Source organism: Ursus americanus, chromosome 9, assembly GCF_024610735.1.
Source record: "Ursus americanus isolate L20-20 chromosome 9, mUrsAme1.1.p, whole genome shotgun sequence".
Lineage (NCBI taxonomy): Eukaryota > Metazoa > Chordata > Mammalia > Carnivora > Ursidae > Ursus > Ursus americanus.
In genome coordinates, this window is record NC_142135.1 from 2,620,469 (window position 1) to 2,637,990 (window position 17,522).

Below are 17,522 nucleotides of genomic sequence, written 5' to 3' on the forward strand. Positions count from 1 at the left end.
TATTGAGGAGTATGGCGTTTCTTGTCATCTTTGGAGACTTCTTTCCTCTGACCCAATATTAACCGAGATTTTTAGATGCGGGTTCTCTGTCGTAACAAATCTAGCAGCACCGGCTTTTCTTTCCTTAGTAAAGCATCACCCATCTCTTCCCAGCCCTTTTTATTTTTAATTAACTGATAGGTTTTCTTTTTTGGAGCACCTGTATGTTATGGAAGAATTAACCCGAACTGCCCGGTCCCGCCCGTGTCCTGCTCGGCTAGCATCCTGCGTGGGGCGGTGTTTGCATACCGATGCAGCGTCACCATCCGAAGCCCACGGCTAGGCAGGGCTCGCCCCCCGTGCCGTACACCCTGTGGGCTGGGACAGTGCGCCATGTGTCCACCATTTGCGTGTCCTGCGGAGTAGGGTCACTGCCAGATAAAACTTCCGTCGCCCAACTCCTCGCGGCCACTGATCTTCTACTGTCCCCGTGGTTTTGCCTTTTCCAGAAGGTCGTGGACTTGGAGCCATACAGGAGGGAGCCTTTCAGACCGGCTTCCACTCCTCCGCAGTATGCACTTCGGGGTCCTCCAAGTCTTCTCCTGGCAACCACGGTCACCTCCAGAACACTTTCTTGACTTGTCTCCCAGAAGCCCATGCTCACCCGACTCTCCCCCCATCTCCCGGCCGCCCCTGCTCTGCCTCCTCGCTGGTTCCGCCTGTCTCCCAATCTCTCAGCACAGCGCCACAGGGCTCAGTCCCACGGGCCTCGGTCCCCAGAGCTCCCCTCACTTACACTCACCTCCCTGGGCTCCACCTCCATTCCGTGGCTTTGAATAGCACCTATACAGATGCCTCCCGAAAGTTCAGCCCCCGCCGGAAGGCAGCACGTGGGTGTCCGGGAGGCATTCCACACTGGACACTCCCAGACCACACTGCTGGCCGCCCCCCGAAACCTGTCCTCGTGGGCTTCCCTGTGCTGATGCCACCCCCCCAGCTTCTCAAGCCAGAGCTCTCGGGGCCACCTTGACTGTCCTCCCCACACCCAGACCCAGCCTCAAGGAGTCCTGCAGCTCCTCCTGCCCGTCAGGACATCACCGGCTCACGCGGAGTCCCAGCCGTGTCCATCCCCTCCCTCCCAGCAGCCAGAGTGAGGCGTTAGGACTAAGTCGGACCACGTCTCTGCTCCGCTGCAGACCCTCCGGAGGCCCATCTCAGTCAAAGTCAAGGCAAAACCTTTACAGTGGCCAACAAGGCCCCACGACCTCGCCGTCCTCCTCCCCCAGCCCCACCCTCCCCTCCCCGACCACGTTGGCCCTCCTTGAGGAGGGTCCTGACCACACCAAGATCGGCCCTGTGTCGGGGCTGGAAGGTTCTCCCCCTCCCCCAGAGCAGCATGCGTCCCCACGTACCTCCTCAGGTCTTTGCTGGGTCCCTTCTTGGTGAAGGCTTCCCAGCTGTCCCACTGAAAACTGACCACAGCCCAGATGTGCCCTCCCGCCGTCGCCCTCCTGCCATCCCCCTCCCTCCTCCCCTTCCCTGCTTTATGCACTTAGTCTGACACACCCTCGTTTGCTGGCTGAGTCGAACCCTAGGGGTCACTCCCACACAGGCCAGGACTTTACCGGTTCTGTCACTGCTCCGTCCCCGAGTTGGTTGCCCACGCATGACAGGGGGCTCAGCACACACATGCCAACAGAGCAGAGGAGAAACCCCGGCCCCTGGGCACCCTCGCTCCTGGAGAAGCGTGTCACTAAGCCTCTTGAGGCAGCCTCCACTCCCGGAGACCTGCCCACGGTCGCACAGCTGTGATGGCACAGCAGGGACTCAGGCCCAGGTCCTTCTGACAACAGAGGCCCCGCTCTTTAGTCTCAGAGTCCTCAGAGCTGCTGTGCCTACCTGGCCCAGAGTCTGTCCTAAAGCTGGGATGGGGGTTTATCTAGGCCCCCACTGTGACCTCGCAGTCCCCACCCATGCCCCTCCAGCCCCTTCCATCCAGTACTTGGCCCCAAAGACCGCCACCTAGCACAGAAAACAGAGGGCCATCGGGGTCACCGACATCTCGGGAGCCCCAAAGCCCCTGCCTCCCCAGGACTCAGAGGCCCATGTCCATGGACCAAGTGAAAAGACAACACTAGCCCCAGCTCCCTGGTCACAAGGCAGGGCCCAATCAGTCCTCAGTTTCCCCATCTGCAAAACAAGCACAAGGACACTGTAAAGCTCTATGCACACCGGTGATGGCTCCACTTGACCCAGGGCGGGCCTGGAAGCTGGACCCCAGCAAACTCCGGCTAGGCGGAGGCAGCCAGGGCTGGCTTCTGGGCAGACATGCTAACGGCAGAATGGGCGCAGGCCCGGTGGGGAGGCTTGCCCTAAGCCCAGGGAACAATGGCACACGTGGAGGCCCAAAGGCAGGAGAGGACAGAGGGCAGGGGTCAGCTGGACGTGTCCTGTCAGTACTTAGGAGCCATTGAGGGTGACAGAGAGTCTCTAGCTGCGGTGCAGGGAGCCTGGAGGACAGACCCTGGAAGTGAGGAGACCCAGGCGCCTGGACCAGGGCGGCGGGCCTGCCATCTCCCGCCTGTCCCACAGACCACACGCACTCCTGTCCCTGCTGCCCAGTCTCCCCTCGAGGGCTCTCCTCCACCCCAGGGGCTCCCCACAGCCAGGGTCCCATGTGGGATCCAGCCCAGCCTCCTCCCTTGGCCCCTGAGGCCCTGGTGGCCTGCAGGTGCGGCTGAGCACGAGCGGGGCCGCCTTCATGACCCCTCTTTGCCCGCAGCCACGCCTTCCGCTCGTGGAGGGCCCTGGGAGCTGAGCAGCCCGTGAGCCGCCTGGTGCTGGCCATGCTGCTGGCCTGGCTGCAGGAGCGGCCGCTGCCTGCCGGGGCCAGAGACGGCAGCCCCCAGCTCAAGGATAAGCCCTGCCTGCGCTCGCTCGCTGTGAGTGTCTGCCGTCGCTCCCTGGACGCCGCCCCAGCTGCCCCCGCGTGGGGGCTGGCTTCCCGTGTGCACGTCAGCACTGGCGGCATCGGCGCAGCCATGGGGCGCCAGGCCCCAGGGAGGGGGAGCCCTGGGCCAGGCTGTGGAAGCCCCCCAACAGGGGCCTCCAAGGCTGCCGGGCAGGGGCTGACCGCACAGGCCCAGCCCCCCACTTCCTGGCTGAGGGCTCAGACTGCTACAGAGCCTACCCCCGCCCCCATGCAGTGGGACAGTAGTGGTCCTGCAAGGCCAGACCAGGCACGTGTTGCGTACCCAGGATGCGGGACCCGCTGTGTGGGTGGCCTCAGAGCACTGGAACTTCGGGAGGCAGGTTCCAGCAGAGGAAGAGTGGGGACAATGGTGGGCCCCTCTGTCCACACTTGGGGCCTGGGCTTGTAGATTTTGGGGGAATCTTGGGGGCTGCCTCCTGCAGCTGCACCCTCCTGTAGGAACCGCACCCCCCCCCCAAAGCCAGCTTTCCTCCCTCCACGGCCACGGGAGCCGGGGGCTCAGTCCTAACACAGCCACACCTGTCCTTGGCTGGACTCTGACGAGGCAGCAGCTGTGGCCCGACCCCGTTTTTTTCCAGGCTGAGACACACACCCTCACCCCAAAAACCCCTGAGCAGCGGCCCAGAGCCCCCCAGAGCCCCTCCCCACCCGGAGCCCCCCAGACAGGCTGCTGCCTGAGCACAGGTGTGTGATGGCTGAACATGGCAGCAGATGGGAGCTCCACCCTGTCTCTGTGCCTGGTCCTCTGTCCTTCTGAACACCCCTGCCCCGCGCTGATGTGGGCCCTTCCTATCGGAAACCACACAGCAGCATGGGGTCAACAGGGTGGCCTTCTCTGTGTCCCACCACACCCCAAGCCCTGGCCTGCCCTTGTCATGACTTCCCAGTGCTGTCCCCCCTCCCCAAGAACATTCTGGACCATGTGCTCCAACAGGCACGGAAGCCTCAGGGCTGCTGTCTGGTAGCTCCGCCTTCCGGGGGTCATTTGTCCCCCCTGGCTGTCACTCATTAGAGACCTCTGTGTTGACAGTACCACGGTACCACGGGGAGCACAGACCCACGCAGCCTTGCTGCCTGGGCTACGCAGCAGGGGCTGGACACAGGCGGATGGCAGACTGGGGACAGGCGGGTGGGGGTGGTGTCCCCGGACGTGCTGGGACGGAGGGCACAGGCCTGCAAGCAGGTCCAGGGAGGGAGCCGAGAGGGCCAGGGCCCCCGGAGGGACATCCCAGAGATAGGGCCCTGGTCCTGGAGGCTGTGACAGGAGGGAGGGCAGGTCAGATGTGACCCTGCCCCCGACAGGCCATGAACACCCTGCACGAGCTACAGTTCGCCCGAGAGTTCAAAAAGGCCATGCAGGACGCCTACCCCGAGCTGCTTCTGGCCCTCCTTACCCAGATGCACTACGTCTTGGAGCTGGACCTGCCACAGGAGCCGCAGCCCGGCCAGGAGGCCCCCAAGGCGACCATGCCCAGCCCCCGGAGGTAAGGCCGGAGTACAGGCTCCACCAGCAGGGATGTGGGCAAAGACGGCGTCAGCTCCCTGGGGCTGAGAGCGCAGCAGCACTGGCAGCTTGTGGGCTCGGCACTGGAGGCTTGAGTCCAAGCGCGAGGTGTCAGCGGGGCCCTGCTCCCTCTGAGGCCCGTAGGGAGGACGCTCCTGGCTTCTTCCTCTCCCAGTGCTCCCCGGCCTGCACATGTTGCTCCCCCCTCTGCCTCCCTCATCACCTGCTGCTCTCCCCTGCGTGTCTCTGTCCCGGTTTCCCTTTCGTATAAGGACACCAGTCATACTGGATTAGGGTCACTCTATGGACCTCATCTAACCAGATTCCAGCTGCAAAGACCCCGTTTCCAAATAAGGGCACATTCACAGGTACAGGGTTTAAGTCTTGGACATAGCTTTTTAGGGGGACACGATTTAACCCCCAAACACTAGCAAGGCCCATGCAGCAGTCAGCACGGAGGGACTCGGGGCAGGCACGGGGCCTGTTTTCGTGCTCCCGAGGGCCGCTTGGCCTCAGAGCCGCTCCGTGCTTGCTGGCCTGTGCGGACTTCATGGGACAGCACTTGCCACCTGCCCACAGCAGGCACCGCATCTTCCCTGAATGTGGTCCTTGCAGGAATTCTGTGAGATGAATGCTGTCTTCCCCATCATACACATAAGGAAACCAGGGCTCAGAGAAGCTCAGAGGCTTTCTCTGAGAGACACAGCATGCCCATGGGTTGCTGAGCTGGAGCCTGTGGGAAGGCAGGGCGGCCCCTGGCCAGTGCTGAGACCCTCCAGGTCCCCTTGAGCAAGGCTCTGACCCTGGTGCATTTGTGCCCTGACGTGACAGTTGCAGCATCTGCCCCCCCCCCACCGCTGTGCAGTGTGGACAGGACCCATGTAGGAGGGTCCGCGCCCTGCTGCACTCAGCCACCGTTCAGACTGGCTGGCTTGCCCTCCCTCTGCGCCAGGTCATGTCTCGAGAAATCCAACAAGCTAGTCTTTAAAAACCGCTGGGGCCGACTCTTTTCATTTGTTTGTATTATGATGTGCTTCACGTAATTTGTCGGTTATAACAGCTCTCCCCAAGGCGCGTCACTGGAAAAAAAATGTCACTTCTTCTCATATTGCTTCTGAATTCGAATGTGCATAAAGTTCCTTTTTTCTTCAGCTCAACCATGCAAAATGCATGAATCTTCCCTAATAAGCTAATAAAACATTCTCCTCCCAGAACGTACGTAGGAGGGCCAGGAGGGGCTGCAGTGAACTGTCTCCACCCATCTGCTCCCCCAGCCCTGAGCCTGCCCGCACGTGCCCAGCCTCCCTGATCTCCCAGACTTCCCCCCATCCCCACCCTGCTCACCTGCCCTCCACGCTGCAGCCCAGATGCCATTCAAAGCATGTCCATGGCCCCACGCCTCCCTGCCCCTCCCCACTTAAGTCAGAAAAGGCCAGATCTTTTCAGTGGCCCAGAGGCCTCTGTCTGGCTCCCTGTTGCCTCCAGGACCTCATTTCCTGCCACATACCCCTCCCTCACACTGCCCTTTCTAGCTTCAGAGGTCTCCCTGCTGTTCCTTAAACCCAGCGCAGCTCCTGCCTCAGGGCCTTTGCATTTCCTGCTCCCTCTTCCTGGAATGCTCTTCCCCCAAATATTCTCACCTCCTGTGAGTCTCTCCAAACACCTTCTCTAAAATAGTGGTCCTACTCCCACTCGGCCCTTCCCCTCCCAAGGCCAGCATTGTCTAACACCTGTTATCTGCACCCTGTGGAATGGAAACTCCTAGGGAGCACAGGTGTCCGTCCATCTCACTGGGGTACTTGGGGAGCCTTTTGTTCTGACCAGCTGGATGGACAGGCTCAAGCAGCACCAGCCCTTTCCCTCCTTCCCCTCGGCTGCCAGGCCTCCCTCCAGGTGAGTCCTTTCCGGGGAGAAGGGAAGCAACCCCAGGAACTGAGGGACAGACTCACACCCCAGGCATAGTCCATTGGCTCTGACTGGCCCGTCTCGGGTCACATGGTCACCCCTGAACGGATCACCTGGGCCACAGGGGCGTGTGGGGCTCTAACTGCCCAGGCCGGGCTCGCACACCATCCCTGGAGCAGGGACAGGACCTGGGTCCCACCTGGCCCGGAGGAAAACCCAGAAAGGCCCACAGGAAGGGCAGACCAACCAGCAGCCACACCAGCAAGTGGTCAGGGGTGGTGGGGAAGTTGGCAGCCACTCCCAGGGCCTCAGAGGGCTTGTCACCACACGGGGGTGGCACCGGACGCTGGGTGGTGACCCAGCAAGGACTCCGGAGCAGGGAGGGGCCGACATGGCTCTCTGTGCCAGCCTCTGTCCTCGCTTACCACCTGGGGTCCCCGCAGCCCTACCCCTTTCCTGGCGCCCCCAGCCCCTGGCCCCTGGCTTCAGCCTTGCCCCCACCCCTGCTCCACGCTCCCTACAGTTCTTGGAGGAAAGAGAAGTAGGACTGACGGATGGCACCCTTGTCAGCATTTGCAGGGGCCACTGTGTCCCCACGTCAACACTTCAATACTGACAGACTGGGCTGCTGTGCCCCAGACCACACCAATCACCAGAGATGGGACCCTCTGCTCGGGTGCTCACAGCCCCGGAGACATGCAGATGGGGGTCAGGTGACGGCCCAATGACAAATGGACAGATGACACACCGCAAAGGCCCTGAGGGTCACCACCTCCACGGAGGATGACCCGGAGCACGCCACCTGCCGTGTGGTCCCTGAGGACCAAGCCTCTGAGCTGAGACCTGACTGACAGTTGACGTCCCTGGGTGGGGGCAGGGAGGGCAGAGAGCCTTAGGGGGAGGGGACATGAGGGAGGGAACAGGAAGGAGGCCTTGAAATCAGCCTCTGCACCAGAGCAGTGGGGAGCCATGGAGGGCTCTGCGCAGAGGGAGTGGCAGGGTCTGATCGGCACTGGGGATAGGTGGCCAGAGTGGGCAATGTCCGGGTGAGGGGGACCCAGTGATGCCCTCCCGTGGCTCACATGTGACTGGGGGACTCCTGAGAGGGCATCTGGACTCCAGGCCAGAAAGAGGAGGCTGGGGCCTCGTGTCCACATGGCATTGCTGGGGACAGCAGCGGCCGGTGCCCGAGGCATCAGCAGGTCAGACAGACAATGCTCGGGATGCCCAGCTTGGTGCCCACGGCAGGCTTCACACACCTGCACCCTCCCTGCTCCCCTCACTCATCTGCACACGCAGCCAAGGCGGCAGATGCTGGCTACACAAGAGACCCGCGCTCACGGGAGGACGGCCACCTAAAAAAACAGCCCCCATGGGTGAGGGTGTAAAATGGTGCAGCCATTGCAGAAAACATTCCTTTCCACCCAGGGCAGCAGGCCCCCTCCCCAGGGTCAGGGCTGGCCCGGTGACCCCCCTGTCCCCCCACAGCACGTCCCTGGAAGCGCTGAAAAGCCTGCTGTCCACCACGGGGCATTGGCAGGACTTCGCGCACCTGGAGCTGCAGGGCGCCTGGAAGCTCTTCACCACCATCCACACCTACCCACAGGGCGTGGGTCTCCTCGCCAGGTAAGAGTGGGGCCAGGGCAGGGGACAGGGCCTGACCCAGGCCACCACCTGTCCAGGAATCTGGGGATATCGACCACGGTGACCTCCAGGGCCCCCCCCCGCCGTGAGCACAGCCCAGGAACTCACACGCGTGCACACGTCCTCAGGCGTGGAAGGCGGTGCCCTGCGCCTGGTCGCACGCACAGCCCCCGGGAGCCCGTGGATACGGGCATCTGCCACTAGCTCCATACCGGCTGGAGGTGCCCAGGGGCCCGCTCCTCTGCCTCCCACACGCCCAGCCCAGCCCGGAAGCCAGGGGGCAGCCAGGGGTGCAGAGGGGCGTCGCACACTCACAGCGACGGGTGCCCGCCCACATGCAGCCCCTGCTGGGCCGCTGGTAGGGGGAGGTGGATCCCGGAACACATCGGCACGCTGGACCCTGCCCCTGCCCTCCTCCCCTCGCCCCAGGGCCATGGTGCAGAACCGCTGCAAGCAGATCAAGGCAGTGACCAGACAGCTGCTGCCCAGCCTGCAGAGCAAGGAGGAGCGGGAGAGGAAGGCGGCCATCCTCATCCTCACCGAGGTAAGGGCCTGGGCAGGGAGAGGGAGCCCCTCAGACACAGCCTCCTCCTCCAGCTGCCTCGGGGCCCCCATCAGGACCTTGCCTGGACGGACGCGCCTCCAGACGACCGTTCTACCCCCTCCTTCCCCCTTCTGGCTCCAGGCCGGTCCACACTCCGGGGCTCCTGGCTGGGTCCCCTGCTTCTCAGGCCCCTGTCAGCCTGCGGCCTGGAAGAACCGGTCTCTCCACCCCTCCCTCCCTGGCCCGACCCCTACAGAGCTGGCTGGCCAGGCAGAGCTGGGCTCGGGTCCGCCCCAGGGACTGTGAGGCCAAGAGGGCGCTGGTTGGAACAGGAGAGGCGCAGGGGTGTGACACGCAGGTTTTGCCACTGAGGCTGGGGCCGTGGCGGGGCTCGGGGAGGGGGTGCAGGGGCTCATGAGGCACCTCCATAGCAGATGTCAGCAGGGAGAACCCCACATCAAGGCCGGGTGCCGCTCCCCATCCCACCCACCAGGAGGAACATCTGAGCCCGCCCCTCCCAACGGGGCTCCGTCCCCAGGTGTCCCATGAGCCAGGGCACTGCTATGCGCTGACCCCAGCCTTGCTGTGTGACACCAGGCAAGGCCCTTTCCCCCCTCCGGGCCTGGGTTTCCCCAGTCGCACACTGAGGAGTCAAACCAGCTTGGAAGTGGGTTTCAAATACTTGTTAACCAGGACACCCAGAGAGCGCTGAGCACGTGCCCTCCGCAAAACCCCGGCCAGACCCTGGTGCTCGAGCCCTGCTCCCAGACGCAGACGGAGGCTCTCCAAGGGGAGGTGTCCTGCCTGACCGCCTGCCCTTGGGGCCTGCCCCAGTTTCTCTACAGCCCCGCCCTGCTGGACGTGCTCCCCAGACAGGCCGCCCTGACTGTGCTGGCCCGAAGCCTCAGGGACCCCAGCCCCGACATCCGCGTGTGGAGCCTGCAGGGCCTAGGAAACATCCTTTTCCACCCAGAGAAGGTAAGGGCCCGAGGGACGTTGTCGCTGTCACACACACACAGCCCCAGCAGAGCAGCGGGGTGCATGGGGGATGGACAGGCCTACTGGGTTGGAATCCTGGCTCTGTCCCTTCCCGCAGTGTAGCTGGGGCACATGACCCCCTGTCCGGGTCTCAGTGTCCTCATCTGTAGAGTGGGTTTGGTGATGGTCTCTCAGCAGGGTGTCGGGGGGTAAAGTGTCTGTTCCCCGGGGATGTTGTCTCCTCCAACCCAGGAGAGACACAGCGCTATTGCAGACCTCCAGGGGCTGAGGAGGGGCCCACCAGGTGGCTCCCAAGGCTGGCCCGTGGAGAGGAACTTGCCCTGAGAATCTCACCATCTGCCGGTGACCCATCTTCTCCATCCCCTTCCGGCTCCCCCATCACTGGAAGAGCCCACATCCCTTGATGAACAGCTGGGGACGTTAGCAAAGAGGCAGGAGAGAAGGCCCGAGACACAGTCCCCAGTGCACCTGGCCCTCCCACTTGCTCCTGATGTCGCCCTTGCTGTGGGCTCCTAGGGCGCCAAGCCGTGGTGGAGCGCCCGGTGATACAACAGGTTGCCAGGTCCACCCCATCCACACTCCAGCACTCTCTAGCTGCACGTTTCTTCAGCGCCTGGGCCTGAGTCAGTGTCCATCTCGGTATCACGGGAGTGGTCACAGCAGCTGCTCACGAGTGCCATGCTGCGTCCAAGCGTGTGCGGCACAGCGGTCCGTCCCCTCCAGCCGTTTGCTGTCATGGGCTGCAGCCTTTTATCCCTGGCACCGGCGTGGGACCTGCCAGGGGCTACTGTCATTCAGCAGAAACGTCGGGTTAGAGAGGTTTTCCCACCTGACCCGGAGGTGCGTGGCCTTCGCCTCCCGCATCCACCCCAGGGGCCACATGAACACCCAAGACAGCGGCAAGATGCCCACACCCATCTCCACTGCTGAACATAAGCATTCACAGGGCTTGTGGGAGAAAGTGTCTGATGGCAGGGGGGCCATGAAGGACCAGGTTCCAAAGAGATTCAGCAGCCTCCTGCCGGTCAGCCCACTTCCCTCCCGCTTTGTTCACCTTGCATGTCTGCACGTGGGTGAGAGGAGATCACCACTAGGGTCACTGCCGGCAGAGCCCTTTGTCCTGCACATGACACACTGTAGGTACTTAATAAGGGAGAATAACCTTTCTTCATTCATCTGCCCATCCACTCGTCCACCTACCTACACACCCATCCATCTGTCCATTCCCCTATCCACCCGTCCATCTGTCCACCTTTCCATCCACCCATCCACCCATCCATCCCCCCGTCTGTCCATCCATTGTTCCTTGGGCCCTGCATTTATGACTTATTCTTTCATTATTTTTTGTTCATTCTTTATTTATTATGCATCCACTCAGTTATTCACATTTGCTCCATCATTCATTCAGTCAGTCAGTCACTCAATTGGTTGGTCAGTCAGTCAGTCGGTGGTCAGTCATCCGTACACCTTTCTCCAGCTGTTCCTGCAGGCAGACAATCAGTAGGAAGTTTCCATGTGCCTCCATGCCCTGCATTGGGTGGGTCCTGCGGGGAACGGAGAAGACAGACAGGAGCGCTGCCAGACCAGGACAGCCAGGGCCGGGGAAGGGGCATGACTCCCAAGTGGGGTGTGGGCTGCTGGCTACAGTGGGGCTGGGGGTGGGCAGGGGGATCCAGAGCACTGCCAGCCCTGGGGCCTGCTGGGGTGGGGCAGGATCAGCGGACCTGGGGGGACAGAGCAGGCCGCAGGGCTGAGGGTCAACGTTCAGCTCAGCGCCCCCACACCAGAGAGGTGCCCTCTGCCAGGCCGTGTGGGACTGTTCCCTCCCCGCCTTCCCAGCCACCGTCTACCGTCAAACACGGACGGCACTTGCTGGGTGGTGGCCAGTGTCCGAGGAGGCCAGAGGTGCCGCCCACGCAGAAGGGCCAAGCTAATGGCGGCTTTAGCAAGGCGGACGTGCGTTTCTCTCACAGGGGTGCGGCCATCCTGGTCTGCACTCTCGGGAGGTCAGGCTCCTCCTCGTTTGCTGTGCACCCCTGCCTCCAGCCCCGGGTGCTGCCCACTGTGTCCACTCCAGCCAGCAGCACACCCCATGCTTTGAGGGCACAACCCACAAGGGCATCACTCACTTCCGCTCCAGTCGATGGACCGCGTGGTGGCGCTTCGGGGGGAGTCCATCTCCTGGGCACCCACGTGGCCACCGCAGCAGGAGCCCCCCTAGCAAGAGGCCCTTTGTGCTTGTTGGGAATTGTAAGAAGACGCCATCACCATGACGCCTAATGAAGCATTCCACTAGAAACCGTGCAAACACAGGCATGGAGTCAGCCAGCCGCGCCGCCAGCCTGCAACCGCCTGGCGCACGGCCCCTGGGACCTCGCCCCGCGGGACGCCTTGTTGGGCCCATCAGCACACGGCTCTGGGGGACTTCCATCCCCTTGGCCCAGGACCCCTCGCTCGCTTGGTTTCCCTCCCAGGTCGCTCCCACATCCTCTTCAGCTCTGCTGGTCTCTCCTCCCGTCCCCGGCCTGGCACTGGACCCGCCCCACCCCCCCCATTCTTCGGCCCTGTCTTCGCCGCTCCCTTGCTGACCTTCTCCAATCTTCGAGTACCATCGACTGGCCGACTGGCCCCAGATCTGCATCCCAACCCCAGCCCTGGACTCCAGCCGTGACTCACTGCTGGGATCCTAGCTGGCCTCTCAAACTCAGCATGTGCACAAACTCCTCACCCCCAACCCCCCCCCCAGCCCAAACAGGTGCCTCCACAACCCTCATCTCAGCTGAGGGGGACCCCAAACCTTGGGGCCGTCCAGGCAATAAAAAAATCCCAAGAAAACCCAGAATGCACCTGTTCTCCCACTGCCCTGCTGCCCTCCCTGAAGCCACCAGCATCTCCCAGACAGGCACCCCCTACCTGGTCCCAATAGCTGCCCCTTCTCCTTTGCAGTGTAGGCTCCCCCAGCAGCCAGCCGGCTCCTGTGATGATTTGAATCAGTTTCTCCTCTGCTCACAAACAGGGCAGGCATGCTTCTGCCTCAGGGCCTTTGCACATGCCACACCCTCTGCTAGAATGCTTTTCCTGCACCTCTGTAAGAATTTCCTCAGTGGTCACCTTCTTGGTGACATCTTCTCTGATCCTACTTGAAATTAAAGTTTTGTAACCACCACCCCCACCGCCACCCCCCCTGCCGCGGCCTCCACCACAGCCAGCTCCACCCCCACCCTGCTTTATCTTCTCTCAGATTGCTTGCCACCTTCTGACCCACATCGCGTTGTTCGTGCTTCATTTGTTTTCTGGTCCTTCCCATTAAACCCCATTCTGCCTGTTCCGTCCAACGCCAGAACCCCTGTCCTATATCCCAGTACCCTCGCTGCACCCAGTAGGTGCTCAGAAAGTGTTTGTTGCTGTTAACTCATTGGCTGAAAACGTTTAATATTCTAAACCAAACCAAACCAAAGAGCTCAGGAAGCCAATGACGTGGCCTAAAACTTGTTTTAGAGCTGTAAAAATCACCCTGGCTCTCACACGCTATCACTGATGAGGGGCCCAGTGGCGGGAAACACCCATTAGCCGACATCTTGCCATCCGGCCGTTCATCTGGACGGTTCGTGAATGCGAGGCAAACAAGACAAGCAGACAGAACTGGCTGAAAACGAACTCAGTCTTTTGTAAAGTAGTGTGAACGTGGGACATGGTCACTGAGATGGGAGGAGCCAGTGACCTCAGTCTGTGCACACCTGACCGACCTTGTCTCGTCCTGCCCCAGGGCCCCGGCTGACCCACAGGGAGGCCGGGAAGGGGGCAAAGGCAGGGTGAGGCGGAGGAAGGGGCGGGTGGTCTCCAGGACAGGGCGAGGGGCCTTCTGGCCAGCATGGTGACAGGAGAAAGAAACAGCTGGGAGCCCACTAGCAAGGGGGGTTAATATCCCTTAGCCCCAGGAGGACCCCCTCAGAGAGGGAAAGCCCTGTCCATGTCCACACAGCTCCTGGTGGGCAGACCAGAGCTAGGAGCACAGCTGCTGTGTGCAGAGCCAGGGTGGGATCCCAGTGAGGTTGGGGGGACGATGCCGGGCAGGCATGCAGGGGCGATGCAGGTGCCCCGGCCAGGATGGGGGCTGGGGTGGGGCCGCGGAGGGAGGGGCCGAGTTTGCTCCAGGTGCAAACAGCAGGGCTGGGTCAGGTATGGGAGCAGCCAGTCCCAGCGCCCTCAGCCCACCAGCCCCCACCACCCCTAGGGAAGCCTGCTCTGTGGACAGCTGCCACCCTTCCTCAACGGCTTCTTCCAGAACAGCGAGCAGGTGGTCGTGCAGGTCATGGGCACCGTGTCCGACGTGCTGCACCGCCTGGGCGCACGGGGCGCAGCTGCCCAAAGCCTCGGGGTCGCCATCAACGCCCGCTCCTTTTTTGACGACGTGAGTGCCCCCAGGAGGAGGCAGCGTGCCCCTACTTGTGCTCCTCCTGTGACTATCTCAGCCCTTAAAGGCAGGGGGACCCCAGCTGCTGTCCACCTGGGCTGGGGAGGCAGACAAGGCTCTGGGGGGGATACCTGGGTGTGCACCTGGGACACCTGGGCTGAGCCGGGCTGAGTGGCCACCAGGTGGCGCTCGTCCCCTTCCCCACGAGGCTGGACCAACAGCACCCTTCACCCTCCAGCCCTGAGGTCCTCACCTTCCTGACTGTCCCTCGTTCACAGCTACTGTTTCCCTTCACTGGGGAACTAGAGGGATAAGGCCCAGACCCCAGCTGCATTCATGACCCTTGGGTGGTCAGGATGAGATTGTGAGACATGAGTTCATGTCCTTGCAGAAGGCCTGGGACCCACAAGGGGGCCTTTCTGACGGGGGAGGCACTGCCCTGCCCCAGGGGCCCGGAGCCTGGTGAGGGCTCTGCTGCGGGAACTGAGCCCCATTCCCTCCATAGGGTGGGGGTCCCAAGTTGGGTGGAGACTGGGGCCCCAGGTGGGTTCAGCTGTGGCTCTGAGCCCTGCCTTGCAGGAGCGGGATGGGATCCGGGCGGCGGCCATGGCATTGTTCGGGGACCTGGTGGCAGCCATGGCGGGCAGGGAGCTGAGTGGCCTGCGGACCCAGGTACACCAGAGCATGGTGCCCCTGCTCCTGCACCTGAAGGACTGCTGTCCAGCCGTCATCACGGTCAGTGCCTGCCGGGGGGCTTTCCCTGGGTGCGCTGGGAAGACACAGGTGGCCGGGGCCACGGAGCGAGGCTCTGCAGAGGGCAGTAGGGCCACCTGAGGGCAAGGCTGCTCCCTGGGGCAGCAGTGTGGACCTGAGGTGGTTTCCCTGGTGGACTGAGGTCCACCCTGTGCACACGTGCACACACACACAAGCACACGTGCTCACGTGCAGCCGTGCGGTCTGTGGGGGCAGCCCCTGGCCGTTCCGCTCGCTGCTGCGTCCCCAGCACCCGACACAGGCTGAGGGCTCGGGTCGTTCACTGAACTTGGTGAAATGATCAAGCTTCCCTATGTGCCAGCCAGGCCCTGTGCTGAGCCCAGGAAGACACAGCTCGGCCTCCCCGGGGTCCTGGCCATCAAGAAGAAAGGCAACAAGCGGCCAGTTCCCAAAGGAATGGGGGGAATGCGGCCAGGCACTGGGGCAGGAGTGAGGGCTCCCCGGGGGCGGAGGGTGGGCTGAGAGCACAGCTGGGGAGGACAGCATCGGGCCTCAGACTCCACACGGAGCTCGTGGTCTGGGGAGGGGACAGACCTCCCTCGCGGAGCGCGTGGGCAGCCGGTGACCCCTCCCGTGGCTGTCCCCGCAGCAGGCCAAGTTTGCCCTCTACCGCTGCGCCGTGCTGCTCCGGTGGCGGCTGCGGCACACCCTCTTCTGCACGCTGGCCTGGGAGGGGGGCCTCAGCGCCCGCCACTTCCTCTGGACCTGCCTGGTGAGGGGCCCGGGGTGCAGGGACACGCTGCCGTGGGGAGGAAGGCCGGGCTGGGGGGCTAGGGCCAAGCTCCAGGCTCGGGGCTCCCCTGTGCTCCTCACCCCACACACAGCCCCAGGGGCCTCAGGGGTGGGGCCTGGCCGGGGTCCGGGGTCCAGCGAGCACAGCACGCTGTCCTCCGGCCAGATGACCCACAGCCAGGAGGAGTTCAGCATCCACTTGGCGCAGGCCCTCAGCTACCTGCACAGCCGCCACCGTCACATCAAGACCTGGGCGGCGCTCTTCATCGGTGAGCGGGGGTGGCCAGGCTCCGGAACCCTCCGGGCCTGCCCCGCCTGAGTGCCCTGACCCTCACCTGCCCTGGTCCGCCCACTAGCACCTGCCAGGCTACCACAACACAGCCCAGGGTCCGCCGGCAAGAGAGGAGGGGTGGTGGGTGAGGGGCCCCAGAAGGGCAGGAGAGGGTCTGAGCCCCCACCCGCCAGCAAGCCCCCCTGCGCCGCCAACTCCTCTGTCTGTCACACAGGTTACACCACCTGCTACCATCCCCAGGCCGTGTCCCAGATGGTGAACAGTGTCGACACAAACCTGCTGTTCTCCAGTAAGCAGCCCCGTGTCTGCCGGCGTCCCTCCCAGCCCACCTCTGGGGTGTGAGACGGGGGCTCACACCCACTCACACCACCCGAGGCTCCCAAAAGTCTGGGGCGTGGAACAGGTGGGGTGGGGGAGGGCAGCCCCCCAGGCCTGGGAGGCAGAGGAGGTGGGGTCTGGGTGACGTTCCCCTGCCGCCCGCACCCCTGCTGGAAAGAGGGTCTGGGACCCCCGGCTCCCTCCACCAGGGTGGGGCTGTGGGCAGACGGGACCCCGAGTCACCTCTGATTTGTGTCTCCTCCCCTGGAGCTTTTGAAGATCTCAAAAAAGACCCAGAGCCCGGAATCCGGGAATTTGCCACCAGACAGTTCTCCTTCCTTCAGACGGTGGCAGCCAGACCGCAGTGACCTCCGGCCGTCCTCCCTCACCCCCCTCCTCCTCCCCTGTGCCCACCAAATCGGTCAGCCCTGCCCCGTCCACAAAGAGCTTGGTTGCATAACATTTTTCCATTTGAAAGAAAGATCTAGATTCAACAAAGAAGCGTCACACCTGTCGGCTCCCTGGCCACGACCTCACGGCCCCAGAGGACCGAGGCAAGCCCAGGGGACACCAGCAGGCCTGGCAGATGGGGGGGTGGGGGGCAGAGCAGGTCTCCCAGAGACGAACTGTGAAGTCTGTGCAGGGTCCCGCCAATGACAGCCCCCGCACTCGTGGAGGTCAGGGGACTCCACCTGACCACAGCCCAGGCCATGCCTGCCAGCGTCCTGCGCGCAAAGGCCCTCTGAGGGCAGCCACAGTGGAATGGAGCCATTCGCCAGGGCTGCCCCCACGCCTGAGCCTTCAGCTCATCTCTGGCTTGGAGCTCTAGAGTCACCAAGGGCTGGCAGTAGGGAAACGGTCCCTTGGCGGGTCTCCTCAGTATAGGGGACTCCAGGTCTCCCTCCACCCTGAGCCCGATCCTCGTGGGCCCGTCAGGGCCGGCACCTGGGGTTGGCAGCAGACCCAGCCCGGGCCGGAGCCAGGCCCTCCCGATGCGGCCTGGAGGAGCTGTGTGGCCTGAAGCAGGGCCTCTGCTCTCACAGCCTCAGCGAGTCCATCTGTAAAATGGGTAGTAAGACCTTCCTCCCAAGATCCCTCGCAGGGCTGAGTCCAGAGGAGGTTCCTTCCTAGCAGGGACCCCCCACCTCCCAGGCAGCCACCTGGAGGCCCACCTGACCTTCAGCCAGGTCCTCCCTTCTCAGACTTGGTTTCCCACATGGAAATGGGCAGGTGGGTCTTTCCCTTGCCTGCTGAAGTTCTTCCTAGGGCCTCACCCCCAGGCTGTCCCTCTCAGGACCCCCACCAGACCAGCCAGCCCCCCACCAGCCTTACCTGCCAGGTGAAAACACAGACCCCCCTCCACACCTTTGTGCAGGAAGCTTTTTCCACCTGGGGCACCTTCCCCACTCTCTCCCGTCTGGGGGC

The 17,522-nt window shown here is 63.1% G+C and overlaps 1 protein-coding gene across 1 annotated transcript in view; it reads left to right on the forward strand.

Annotated features, from left to right (window-relative positions):
- LOC123779695 (maestro heat-like repeat family member 5) overlaps nucleotides 1-16,658 on the forward strand; it is a 67,872-nt gene extending 51,214 nt beyond the window's left edge. Inside the window, exons 20-31 of the mRNA XM_087864561.1 lie at nucleotides 2,762-2,921; nucleotides 4,274-4,455; nucleotides 7,580-7,582; nucleotides 7,869-8,006; nucleotides 8,454-8,568; nucleotides 9,403-9,546; nucleotides 13,802-13,978; nucleotides 14,561-14,716; nucleotides 15,345-15,467; nucleotides 15,654-15,756; nucleotides 15,994-16,068; nucleotides 16,368-16,658. Of these exons, the coding sequence (XP_087720687.1) occupies nucleotides 2,762-2,921; nucleotides 4,274-4,455; nucleotides 7,580-7,582; nucleotides 7,869-8,006; nucleotides 8,454-8,568; nucleotides 9,403-9,546; nucleotides 13,802-13,978; nucleotides 14,561-14,716; nucleotides 15,345-15,467; nucleotides 15,654-15,756; nucleotides 15,994-16,068; nucleotides 16,368-16,465 (1,474 nt within the window). The 3' untranslated portion in view covers nucleotides 16,466-16,658. The remainder of the gene's footprint in view (nucleotides 1-2,761; nucleotides 2,922-4,273; nucleotides 4,456-7,579; nucleotides 7,583-7,868; nucleotides 8,007-8,453; nucleotides 8,569-9,402; nucleotides 9,547-13,801; nucleotides 13,979-14,560; nucleotides 14,717-15,344; nucleotides 15,468-15,653; nucleotides 15,757-15,993; nucleotides 16,069-16,367) is intronic.
- Nucleotides 16,659-17,522: the final 864 nt, after the last annotated feature.